Source organism: Poecile atricapillus, chromosome 3 (genome assembly GCF_030490865.1).
Source record: "Poecile atricapillus isolate bPoeAtr1 chromosome 3, bPoeAtr1.hap1, whole genome shotgun sequence".
NCBI classification, from domain to species: Eukaryota; Metazoa; Chordata; class Aves; order Passeriformes; family Paridae; genus Poecile; species Poecile atricapillus.
The window spans coordinates 26,015,115-26,028,690 of NC_081251.1; the positions used below are offsets into that span (position 1 = coordinate 26,015,115).

General features: G+C 36.5%; 1 protein-coding gene across 2 annotated transcripts in view; it reads right to left on the bottom strand.

Annotated features, from left to right (window-relative positions):
* Nucleotides 1–13,576, bottom strand: part of KHDRBS2 (KH RNA binding domain containing, signal transduction associated 2) — a 315,240-nt gene that overhangs the window by 59,610 nt on the left and 242,054 nt on the right. The window contains exon 9 of one of the 2 annotated variants that reach the window (XM_058835325.1): nucleotides 2,201–2,205. The exons of the other annotated variant lie outside the window; for it this stretch is intronic. Within the exon in view, the coding sequence (XP_058691308.1) occupies nucleotides 2,201–2,205 (5 nt within the window). The remainder of the gene's footprint in view (nucleotides 1–2,200; nucleotides 2,206–13,576) is intronic. 2 annotated transcript variants of the gene reach the window in all.

Consider the following 13,576-nt stretch of genomic DNA (forward strand, 5'->3'; position numbering starts at 1 on the left):
GAGAATTTTATGTGCTTCATTCTTAAATTTAAGACAAATTTAACATTTACTCTTTCAACTGCATTTTTTTCTTCATTTATTAAAATAATAAAAACTTCTAAATATTCTGTGTCCCATTTTCATTCTTCAAAGCAGTATCTGCTCTGAAAGAGCAAAAATAATTATAAGGTATTTTTTATTATTTAGTAGTTCATATATATTAACAATTGCATTACTGCCTGTACACTACTAGGGAAAAAGTGAAAACCTAGCTTATTTTGTATGCCCTTGCACTCCCAATTTCAAGAGGAAATCATTAACACTAAGTTTTTTTTTTTAGACTCTGACTCATTGTATCTTTAGTTAAGATCTTTGTCCACTGAAAGACATTTTAGTTCCTCTACACTTTTTTTTTACTTTTTGTTCTTGGTTATTGAAATTCATTAGTTTTGACAAAGGCACAGAATTTTTCCTCTTAGCTTTAGGTATGTGACTGGAATACTTAGTTAGAAAGCACTGTTTTACATACCTTCTACACTTTACTGAGAAAAAATGCGATTTTTACAGATAATTTGGCCCATGTAAGATCTGATTTGCTTTACTGTGGAGTTGCCACGGAAACACAGCTATTCACCTAAATATCAGTTCAGAAATGTTAAAAAAATAGGCTTACAAGAATAATTACCAAAAACCACTATCAAAATAGAAACATGCAAGAACAGTCACTGGACTTTATCCTTTGTCCAGTACTATTCAGTATTTTATTTAATTACTTGGGTGCAGTTATTAAATATACAATTGCGTAGATAACTTCGAGATGGAATGGTAATGCAAATACATTGAAAATTCAAATTTATAACCTGAAAGTAGTCTTGATGTATTGGACATAATATTTAAAATTTGTTGGCTAAAGCACACTTTTGGACTTCAGGTTTCTGTAATAAGAAACTGAATTCTGTAATCTGCTTAAGCAAAAGATTATGTACATTATCTGGCATCTTAACTATTTAAGCTTCACTCCTCTCAGAAATCCTTTCTCAGAGTTACTATTTTTGCCTTTTCTCCTATTTTACTTGTATGCAATATTTTACTGCTGATTTCAAGAAAAGAAGCAGAAAATGGTTGTAATGGCAGATGTGGGAATACCATCACAAATAATATGACTCAGAGGAAAAAGAGGAGGAGAAGAAGTAAAAAATAGAAGCACATGAGAAGTGCTCTCATGAAAGATGCAATGTAAAAACATAATGCCCTTAAAAGCAAAGATGAGAATTTTCCAATTAATATGAAAGTATACAGAGAAGAGGAAAGGATTCAAGCAGTGGGATGATATTGTTGAACATGCTAGAATATTTATTAAAAGGATTAGCACAGCAAATCCAATTTCAACTTTTACCAATTGCTGAATGAATTAAACTCATGTAGCAAAATACATTATCCAGAACGTCTGATGCAAGAAATTATTAATTCAATTTGCATTTAGTACACTAGCAGACAAAGCTGATTTAAAATAAAGAATAACTTATGAATCAATGTTTTAAGTTATGTTTTACCTTTTTTTTTGGTAGTTGGGAAATGACTAGAACTTCTATTAGAGTTTGTACCTCTTTTCACAATGAAAGTACAAAAAATACACTTAAAAGAACCCCTTTCGCTCTTCTACAAAAAACAAAAAACAAAAACAAAAAAAAACTCAGAGAAATTTGAAATTATGACAAATAGGTGGGAAGGAAAGAGAAATCTCAACTGAAGCAATTCCAACACATATTTATGATGTGATTTCACCAAAAAAAAATTCTGAAAGACACTAAAGAAGAAATGGAGCACATAAAATGCAAAATATGAGATAGGTAAAAAAAACCAAAGAAGGAGACGTATAAAGGAGTATCAGTAGAAAAGAGAAAAAAAGAGTAGATGAAAAAAATAATATTGTTAATACTTACTTCTATTCCTTTAGAACTTTAAATTCATATTTGAGATAACTGGAATGGCTCAAACCTTACAACACAGAGCGCAATGTAACTTAGAGCATGACCTTCCTCCTAACAAAGAGAATGACATTAAAAAGAAGTATTTTTTTCTTTAACATGAAACCAGAGGTTGAAGAATAGATGATATTTACTCCCCATGAGGGCCATAAGGCAATAGGTCGATGGATCAAGGGAAGGAAATGAAGCTGCATCACTAAGTGGTACTTGAAAGAGCTGATCAGACACAGCACTTGATCTCCTAAAGTAGATTGTAATTTTATCTGAACAGGAAGATCTAGAGAAAATCTAGAGCAAAAATAGGGTAAAAAAAGAAAGGCTTCCTTTAATTTTGTTTAATAGTCGTAGTGCACAGGACTTTGATATTTATTTCTAGATTATTCACCCTACCTAGCATGTCCCCCGGTGAAAATATATTAATGCCTGTTACAGTCATTGAAGAAAATCAGTTCTTGAACCATGCTAAGTGGCTTAAGGGGTAAGGGATGAATTGGGACAGCTGTACCCCTCTCCACCAGCACCTGAGGAGACCAGGGAGACAGAATGACTGTGTCTGCAGGTAGAAGGGCCCCAAAGAACTTGTTTAGGACCTCAGATATGACTGCAAGAGTGTGCCAGCAAGTTATTTATCCCTATTCATCCCAGACCAACATTAATGGTGTCAAGAGAGCTTCTATGAACAAAAAAAAAAGATATTGAAGGTAATTTCTAAATATGCTTATCCATATGGAGCACAAACGGTCTGTTTGTACAATTTTTTCCAACATTTCCACTGAATTCCAGAGTGATTTTATGATTCTATGTGATTTTAAATTATCAAGCATATCAGCTGCTGACTGTGAGATTTATATCAAAAGCTAATTTTTTTCCCAGACTTAAGACAATTCATATTTTTCAAAATAAATCAGCTTTTCCTTATCACGGCCAATAAAATACACTTGGAATTTATTATTATCTTTGATACTTAGATATAATTACCAAATTAGTGATGGGCCACTTTCTCAAGTTTGTAGCACCACAACCATACCCAATGCTGTTCTGTAGAAGTGCCTTTCACAATGACCCATTATTACTGATTAATTATTTCAACGTCTCATGAATATTCAGTTGTTAGAATTTAACTGGATTTTTTAAAATCTAAATTCATTGCCTTTTGGAAACCATGAACTAATGTTTTCAGTAATTTCATGGATGTACAAAATTACTTGTATTTTAGAACTTGTCTGCTCTTTGGAAAATGCAATCAGCAATTTTAGGCTATTGTAACACCCGTAACAGACTAGAACAGCTTGTCAAACAACCTGTAGAACTTCTCCACTGTAGTTATTAGTCATCTGTCCAAAATGTTTGGACCATCAACCAAACATGCGAAGAAAGAGGAAAATAAATGGCATGAAGTATCAAAATAAAGAATGACTTGGAAAAACCACCAACTGTATTTCTTATTTGTGATGAATTGGGTTTGCCTTGACAGCTTTTGGCAGCAGGGAAGGACTGCAGGCAGGAGTGGCTTCTGTGAGAAGCTGCCATAAGCTGCCTCCATGTCTGATAGAGCCAATTGCAGCTGGCTTCAAAACAGCCTTGTCACTGGACAAGGCCAGAGAATCTGTGACGGGGGTGTAACTCTGGGATATCAGAGTTAGGGAGGGGGAAAAGCCCAGGAACAGCAGTTAGAGGAGAGAGACTTTGTGACAGAAAGAACTCTGCAGACACCAAGGCCAGTGCAGATGGAGGGGCAGGAGGTGCTCCAGATGCCAGGGCTGAGATGTCCCTGAAGCCCCTGCAGGCCCATGGGGGGGCAGAGATCCACCTGTTGCCCAAGGAGGACCCTGTGCTGGAGCAGGAGGATGCTCAAAGGAGGCTGTGACCCTGTGGGAAGCCCATGCTGGAGCAGGCTCCTGGCAGGACCTGTGGCCCCAAGGAGAGAGGAGCCCGCACTGGACCAGGTTTGCTGGCAGGATTTGTGACCCCATAGGGACTCACACTGGAGCAGGTCATTCCTGAAGGAACTGCACACCATGGAAAGAACCATGCTGGAGCAGTTTGTGAAGAACTGCAGCATGAGGGATGGATTCATGTTGGAGAAGCTCATGGAGAAGTGTCTCCCATGGGAGGGATCCCACACTGGAGCAGGGGAAGAGTGTGAAAAATCCTCCCCCTGAGGAAGAACCAACATGTGACAAACTGACTACAACCCACATTCCCCATCCCTCTGCACAGGCTGGAGGGATGAGGTTTGAGACTGAAGTTGAGCTTGGGAAGAAGGGAGGAGTGAAGGGAGTGAAGGGAAGGTGTTTTAAGATTTTTTTTTTATTTTTCACAGTCTTACTCCAATTTGATTGGAAATAAATTAATTTTTCCCAAAGTCAAGCCTGTTTTGTCTGTGACAGTAACAGTCAGTAACTGGCGAATGACCTCTCCCTGCCCTTATCCTGACCCGTGGGAATTTCATTATTGTTTCCCTCCCCTGTCCAGAGGAGGAGAGGAGTGATAGAGTATTGACAGAAAATACTATCTACTGAAATGCATTTGAAGAAATGAAAGCAATTCCCAGAGAACTGCACCAGACAGATTCAGCATCCAGAAACTGTCACTGTAAGTCAGTAAGTAAGTAAGGTAAGTCGGAGTTCGGAAGAAAATTACACTGGATGGTGTAGTTAACAATAGATTAGCAACAATTCCCGTACTCTGTGTTGGCTAAGAAACAGAATTAAGGTGAAAACAGCAAAAACCATTTCTGTGAACAAATTCTCTGAAAGCCATAGGGGGAAGAGCTACTTAGGGAGGTTTTTTTAAAAATCTCAAATCCTCCAGGCTGTAAGAATTCTGGTTACACTGAGTGACACCTTCCTGGAGGACACATGTACTGGCAGTTTTCTCAATGCAGTACTCAAGTCATCTGAGGGAGGGAAATCACTTATGCATCCGAGGAGCCTCAGCTCTCCTCTGTAGACAGCTTTGATAAACAAGATTAATGTCTTTTCACAACAAGAAAAAGTACTTCAAACCCTGATTTTGTAAAATAGTCTATCACTAATTTAAAAGGTGGGTTAGCAAGATAAAGTAGCACATGGGCAGTAGGGTTAGTAACAAAAATGCCCACATGGTGGAAGGAATTCCAGCCACTAAACAGACCTGAGAGTTGGTATAAAGAATACCATTATATAGATAGTTGGTATGTAGGATACCATTTGTATCAGTAAAACTGTAAAGCCTTGAAAATCATTAGAATGGCCATGCAGAGTTCAAGGGAGAATTGGTGCTGTCATATACACTACTAGAATTTCCTACAGGTCTATTTTGAAAAAAAATTACTTATAATTTTACATGCAAACATAAGTTTTTCAAATGTTCTGAAAGCCTTAGATATTAATTCTGACCAATGAAAAACAATAAGTAAATAGATGTCTAAAATTATCAGAAAGACGGTCACTTCATTGCAAGCAGTTGAATTGAGATGTCGTATTTCTGGGCATTATAATCTTGCTGTCAGCATTCAAATTGTGGCCATTTTATGAGTTAGTGAACTTTCAAATGTTGTTTATCTAAACTGATCAAAGACATTGGATGAAAATAAATTTGCAGTCTAGAGGAGAAACTCTGCCCAGTAATAAATAAAACATTTTCAGCTCTACATATTATAAACCTCATTACTAACCTCTATCTTGAGACAAAAGTATTACTCAAATGCAAACAAGACAATTTGTTTTTACTCAGGAATATAAACTTAAAAATGTATTTGTAAGAAAGGTGGTAATTAAGTCTATAATCGACAAAATCAAATCTGTTATCATCACTTACTGTTGAAGCTATTTCATGAGTTAGAATAAAAAACTACTGATTGGAAAACTATTTCCAGATACACATAAATGTATCAAATTATTGAATATACACAAAATCCAGCTCACTTATAAAACAACTAAATTTTTTCACATTAACAGGTGTAGAATCAACTGGAGAGCACACATTTCAAAGTCTTTACAAATCAATTTGAAAAAAAAAGGGGGCAGAGGAGGATACACTGTTAAGTTTGTGGAAAACAACAATTCCCATGGATTTTAGTCACATATTTTCCTGCATGGCAAATGTAGAACAAAGTGGTAATATGCTTAACTTGGAGCATGCATACAACTGTGTCAAGTATATTCATTACCCTGAATCACAGAGGATTTTGGGGATATGCAGAATATTTCACAAATGGTCTTTTGTATTATACATGTTAGGGTCAACTGGATATTTGCTTAAAAAAGGAATTAAATAAGATTAAATACTATTACATAAACCTTGCTTGCTTTTTAATGCCTTATTAAGTAGGGGTAAATAGGATTTATACTAATCCCAAATTTATACCATTAATCCTGTTTTACAGTGCATTTATTTCTGAACTTCTTTTCTCTTACTACAGTCCTTTCAACATTTTCTGAGTTTACAAGACATTCATGTAATAAAATAGCAAGGGTGACTGCCTGGAATGAACATCTTGCCCGATCTATACAATTACAATTTGTATGGTCATTACCTGACACAAGAATGAGTGATGAGCATTTGACAAAGACATGGCAATTTGTTAGCACTGCCTGCTGGCTTGAGTGACACTTTTATATTACATCTTTTTTTTCCTCCTGGAGTATTTTCAAAGCTTTAGCTCCTGCTAAAATGTTGGGACAGGCAGATGCTGAAGCCTCTAAAATACACTTTTGAAATAGCTTTGAGGCAGTTGCTGAATCCTCTAAAAAAGCCTTTTGAAACAGCTTTGATAGTGTTGCGTCATTCACATATTCTGGCACATTCTTTTCTACATACTGATTATTCCACTCTTTACCTTACAACCCTGTGTTCACAAATCACCATCACTAATAATGTTGCACAGCAAGCAAAGGGCTGCTCATGTGCACAGCACATGGTCATTGGGTAAGGTAAAATCCAAATGCAAATTAAACTATACACCAGCATAGACTCGTACAACATCAATCATTCTGGATTTTGGACAAGGCAGCTATTAATGACATAAAAAGCTGTAACAAGGCAAAGTATACCACCAGCCATTTTGGTCTGAAATTGCCCTGTATTTTAGAAATCCCCTTGATGTAATAAGCCTGCATTCCAGCTGTAATATATCCCAGACTTCGCTCTTCCTCAAGGAATGGTCTGTGGACCATTGTGTACCATGTGTGTACCATGCACATAAACATGCATAGTCATAGACTGCACAATGCAACATGTCCTTAATTTTGTTGTAGACAGGGAACTTGCCTGTGGCTGCAGCTATAAAAATGGCTGGATTAAGGTCAGTAAGTCAGCTACCTCCAAGCTGCTCATATTGATGCACTCCTGCTCTTTTCCATGCAGTCTCCTTCACACTGGTGCACAAATGATTAAAAGCAAGCAGCTCCTGACATTTCTGTGGCCATTTCTCTGAGCCCTTCCTGATGTTTTTTCGGCACAATGGCCTTTGCCAACATTAGCTTTTGATGTGTTTCCAAGATGTGTCTCAATTACAAATATATCACAAAGTACCCAGTGGCATTGTGTCCTTCCTAAGACAGATAGGTTGAGATTTTAACAGAATGGAAAACCTTCAGGGAAATCTAGGATTTGGAGAGAAAAAGGTAATGCCAACAGCAACCTCTTATAATTCATTTATGACGCTTTTCATTCCTTTTCTCACAGTAATTTTGACTGTTGTTTATTGCTGAAAATTTCCTATTTTGCTAAACCTAATACCTTACTAATACTTTACTTCATGATTACATCTATAGATTTCAGAAGCAACATGCATGAAGTAATATTATGGGAACACTGGCATCTGGCTCATTGCTTTTCAGCATGGAGTAACCACTTAAAACCAAAGCATTCAGGAAAAAAATGAAGCCTGTATTTTCTTCTCATCTATTTTGTACAAGTATTGCTGTTTAACGCACAAAATAAGTTTTGTATTTTTTCTGTTAACAAAATCTATTAGTTCTTCTTTTCCTATGTCTATTAAAATTATAAATTACTTTGATTTCAGTCTGGACTTATTTTTGTCTTTAGTTTAAAGCAAAGGAGAATCAATTATGAAGTTGATAATATTTTTTCCTAATATTCTAAATATATTCAGCTTTGAATAAATTCAGCAAATCAAGCTCCTACATATGCACACTTAAATAAAATTGTACAGATGAACACATTTTTGTGTGCATTATATAGTAAGCTATATTGTATTGTTTGTATTGTATACATGTATAAGCTTTTATGGTATTGTTGTTATAACTGGAATTTCAACTTGGATTTATGTTAGTTGTTTTTATGTCAAATGAGTAATTAAAAATTACAGTCCATTCTTTTTTAGTTTGTGTCATTACAAAAAATATCCAACCCCAAAATAACTGCAGTTTAATCTCTTCATTGAGAAGCTAATGATCAACTGCCTGTAGCACTGTAAAGAACACAATTGTGTTCACACAAGGAAAAGAACAAATGCTGAACTACATTGAAAATGAATTGCTCATTTGTAAGAATTGTTTTAAACAGGAGATGTCCTGTTCAAAACAATTCTTACAAACGAGCAATTCATTGAATACAAAACCCCACAAACACCTTCAGATTTAATCTTCCTTTTAAAATACACTGTTCAACATGTAGTATGTTTAGTGCTAACAATGCTCTGCCAAACGTGTAAGTAGGAGGTATGCAGTAAACACACAAATACTGCAGGTGGATACCATTTATGTCAGTAATGACAATGACAGAAGATATGGAGACCATGACAAAGATCCCTTTAATGAAAGGAAATTTTTTGAAAGATATTTCAATTAAGATAGATTGAACATTCAGTAGAATCTTTATATTACTTCATAGGAATTTTTGGTATTTGTCCTGGAAATACACATATTTTCTATTTTTATATTTGTAAAATCTTAGTAACTTGTGTTTGTACCTGAGCCTTATTAGACCCTTTTCTTCTCCTATCCTGTGATAGCTACCTAATTACAAGTAACCAACACTGTGTTAAAATGATAACACACAGGATAAAAAAGAGCATATTGCCTTCAGCGATGATAAAATTTTACTGCAGCATTGACCCCTTCTGACTTCTGACAGTTTGCAATGAGTGTCTGGACTGCTCTCAGCTACATTCTTTGCTCTACTCCATCAGCACTTGAGGGTCCCCAAGGGCTTCTCAGAACTCAGGAGACTGCAGAAGGTGCCCCTCAGATGTAATCTTTGCGGAGCACAAAAATGGATAGTCTGCTCCAGACTCCTCAGTACAGCAGAGCTTGTTCCTCCTTGGAACTTTGAACCTGGGAATCTCATTTCAAAGACACTGATAATGTGTTACAAAGTGGAGTTCATTGTTACATATGGGGGAGAAAAATAGTGCTGAATATACAAACACAAAAAATTTGCCATATTAGAGTTAATTTCCAGCTGTCATTATTTGACCGGTATCTTTCTACATGGGTTCTTACTTTTGACATAGTTAAGTATTGCAACTCTTGGTCTTGTAAAACAGACTAGTATAAAGCAGTGATTTAGTTTCATTACTGGCAGCATCTCAGTGCATATTTCCCAGGACTCTACTAAGTCACACTATACATTACCCCAGTTGACAACTTTGGGACTGTATTTTATTAAAATGTTAAAATACCAGCAATTTCTCTTATAACTGTAAAACACTTATATGTACCATCAAAAGTGGACTCTGTAGAAAATATGTTCTTGGTGGAGAAAAACATTTAACATTTTCTTTGCATCACTTTTCTGACAAAAGATAGCATTTATTAAAAAAAACCCGAAATAATAAAAAGCCCAAGCAAAAATATCTAAGGACTAGACTATAACTCCATTTACCTTCATGTGACAGTAGGGTCTGCTTGAGACTGATGGTCTGTTGCAAAAAGCAGCATCTTGTAGTAGCTGCTACTGTCCCCCAGCTCTGGGGGTTGTTGTGCACAAAGCTGTAGGACATAAAAGTGTCCCTCTTCTTGAGAAGTGGCCAGTTTGGGCAATTAATAAAAGTACAAGAGGACTTCATTTACTTACATGCCTAATAAGAAATCTGACAGTACATACAGTACATATAGTCAATGAAGAGAGACAATGATTCTTAAGAAAGGTTCTAGGTATTTGATCAAAGTAGTATCCAAGGAAGTAAATCTGGATGAGCATTATGGAAAAAAATATGCAGTATAAAAAGTATTTCAGTAACTGTTTTCATCTCTGAAAATAATTTTATGCAACCATCACAGTCTCAATTCTCATTTCTGAATTTAGCTGTAATAAACTCATGCCTTCACTGGAACTGCTCCACATGTACAATATCGTGGGACTAGGAAACAGACTCCATCTATTTAATTCATTGGCAAAGAATCCCCCATCCCTACTCCATGTTCTATCAGATTATGTCCAGTCAAAGCCAATGCTGTTATCAGCAGGGGTAATTGGTAAGATAAGATCACTATAACCACTTGTTTTCACATATCTATGGATTGTTACAGATGTACTGTCTGCACAGCACACCTACTGCAGCGAAATGTCAAAAGGCAGCAATTTCTCTTTTAATGAGAAAATAAAACAGCACAGAGCGGTCTCTACCAAAAAATGTATTTGGACTAAAAACCATGCTTTGTATGCTTTTATAATCTCTCCCCACAGAAGTTCTTCCATTATTTCATCCCTGCTCATTGATGGCATGAAGGCTTCAAGACTGTAAATGTTCTGGATTTTTTTTGTTGTTGTTGTTATAAATAACTATATTGTTACTGTCATCACAAGGGATTTCTGCATTCCTTCAGTACTAAAACAAAAACATTTATATCTATGTTCATGGAAATTGGTCTTATACAAATCTCCATGTACACAAACCGTATTTTTGCCAGAAAAGCAGTAGAATGACTATATGCTGAAAAAAGAGCTGCTTTCAATAGTAATAATAATAATGATCTCTAAATACCAGAGAGTGGAAGAAACACAAGGTTTTGATCAAAAGATCTTGCAGAATCTTTGTATAAAATGACAGGCGGATCAGGTTCTTCACTACTTTCCAGTGCCCCTGACATGAGATTACAAATTCCTAGCCTGTATATTTCTTTATATTATTTTTTTCTTTTACAGCAACAGATCTGTTTCGACAGCTTCCAGCTGTGGTTTGAAGTTTTTGGGAAACATGACTCATAACATTTTAAAATTCCTTAGGTTGAAGACAAGGATTACATTCACTTTGAAGTACGAGTCTGCATAACTGCCTCTTTGGATACTCGTCTAAAATTCATATTCTCAAAACTGCCATTGTCACCTACCGTCTAAGCCAGGAATATATAAGTTTTCATGACTAAAACACATCAGATGCCTGAGAATCAGTTTCATGTCTTAATGTTGCTTTCCTAATATGATAAACTCCAAAACCAATCTGTAAGGTAAATTCTTTGCCTACAGCACACAAACCAAACGTGTGATCCCGGAGAATCCCATTTCATTAATTCTCACTAACTTTTTATTTAAAAATTCAAATTTTAGACTTACTATCCAAGATGTAGAATACAAAAATGTGATTCTTTCCTGCTTGGGGAGATTTTGACACCCCACAGGTACAGTATGCCACTGGGATTCTGTGCCCCATCTGCAGCACCTTCTGAGTGCTCTGTACTCCCTTCCTCTGGCTCCAAGGGTTTGATCTGCTGCATCCTGGCTCTCCTGTGTGGGACTGAGGTGCCTGCAGTTAGGGCTACAGCCACTTAAATGAAGGAAAGTCTTGCTAGAGGGAGTGGCTCCCAGGTGCTGAAGTGGTATATGATTTAAAAGGAGTTACTTGTTTTAGCATGCTCAACTTTGTATGCTGTATGGAAATGTCAGTGCCTCCTCTGAATTTCATGGAGATAACCATACCTTCCCTATGGCATTTAAAACCACTGGTCATTATCCATCAGAATAGAAACTATCAATAATTAGTGGTAGAAGCAACAAGCCAAAATAACACCATTACATGCATGTGGACTCCACTTTATTTGAATAAGCTGATCATCACCACACTTGCCCCATATTGACATAAAGAGATGTAAATTTGATCGGACCCTTAATTAGTCTGTTCTGTAAACAAAGAGACACCTCAATGTAAAAAATGTTGGTAGGCATGTTGTGACAAGAAAGATACAAAGCATGTCAGCTGCAGAACTTCTCTAGGAAATGTTAAACAGCAAAGAGAAACAAATTTTACTTACGACATGGACAATTAAACACAGCCAAGTTACTAAAAGTAATGTTACTCAGAAACAAAACCACGGCAAGATGCTGAGCACAAGCAATATAGGAAGTGAAGAATCATTGTACAAGTTTCAGGAATTGTGCAAGTAGAAGCTGGGTGTGGGGTCAAGAGATCAAAATGTTATTGCTTTGTTACGATCATATTTTTACTTTATTTTGTTAAAAATGCCAATAAATCAATTTATGGTTTGAAAGTTCTGAGGTCTTGCTTGCCATTACTGTCTCTGCACTGAAGACTATTGGCATACTGATATCATCAATCTGTGATGTTATTTAGTTATATGTATTTCTAGTACTTTAGACTGGCACTGTCTAGAAAGGGCCAGAAATACAGTATTTGGTTTCAGAGCTTCCCACTGCAGTTACAACCTCTCAGTTACACCATGAATCATTTAAAAGTGATAGCACTGAACTGCAGACTTACTATAGTAGCATTTATTAAAAAACATACTCATTTGAAGCAGTAATTGTTCTGCTACCAGGGCACAGCCCTTCATAACATCCCTTTAACAGTATTTTTATGAAGATAGAACTTTAATTTTTCCAGTAGCTACAAAGTTCAATGCATGAGTACCTTTCCTCATTTGTTTTTCATTATGTATCACTATCCAGAGGCAATCATTAGCTAATTTCCTGATTTACAGTTGCAGTTTACTAGCTTTAAACAATGCTAAGTCATTATGATTCCATTCTTAGTGCTATGAGAGAAAAATAACTATCCTTTTACTCTAAGCTGCATAACAAAGTCCCTCGACCTATGTGCATCTATCTTCCCTCACATCTAAAACTGTTACGTTTTCTTTGCTAGAATTAACCCTAAATGGTGTTTAGTCTTCTTTTCCTATATTTTGCCACCTATAACAATCCAAATGAGTTTATCACACAAAGTAGCAGCTATTGCTTACTCATTTTCCTAATGAAATCCATGTTGAAAAATAGGTTGGTTACTGCTGGTTTTTCCTTACTTGACTGAGACATTTTTTTAGCATATTGTAAAATGCAAGCAAATGAATTGTAGTATGTTTAATTGCTCTAATATGTACTGATTGGTGATGAGATCAAATGCTCCTCTGCATGCTGGCAAAGGAGCACAGGAAGATGGTGGCAGGTGCGGCAGCTCAGAAACCACCCTGCCCATCTCCTCCCATCACAGGAGGGCACATCCAGGTGGTGTCCCTGGAGGGACTGGGAGCACTGTGTGTCTGTGTGTGAAAGGGCTCTGAGCATCAGCAGCTGGAGAGGGGCTGGGACCTCTGGTGGCAGGAAGGACGTGTCATCCTCTGGACACAGCACTCTAAAGCCTACTGTCCTCAGTATTTTCCATGTACTGCTTCTAGGAAGACTCAAGAATGAATGAGTGGTTAGGC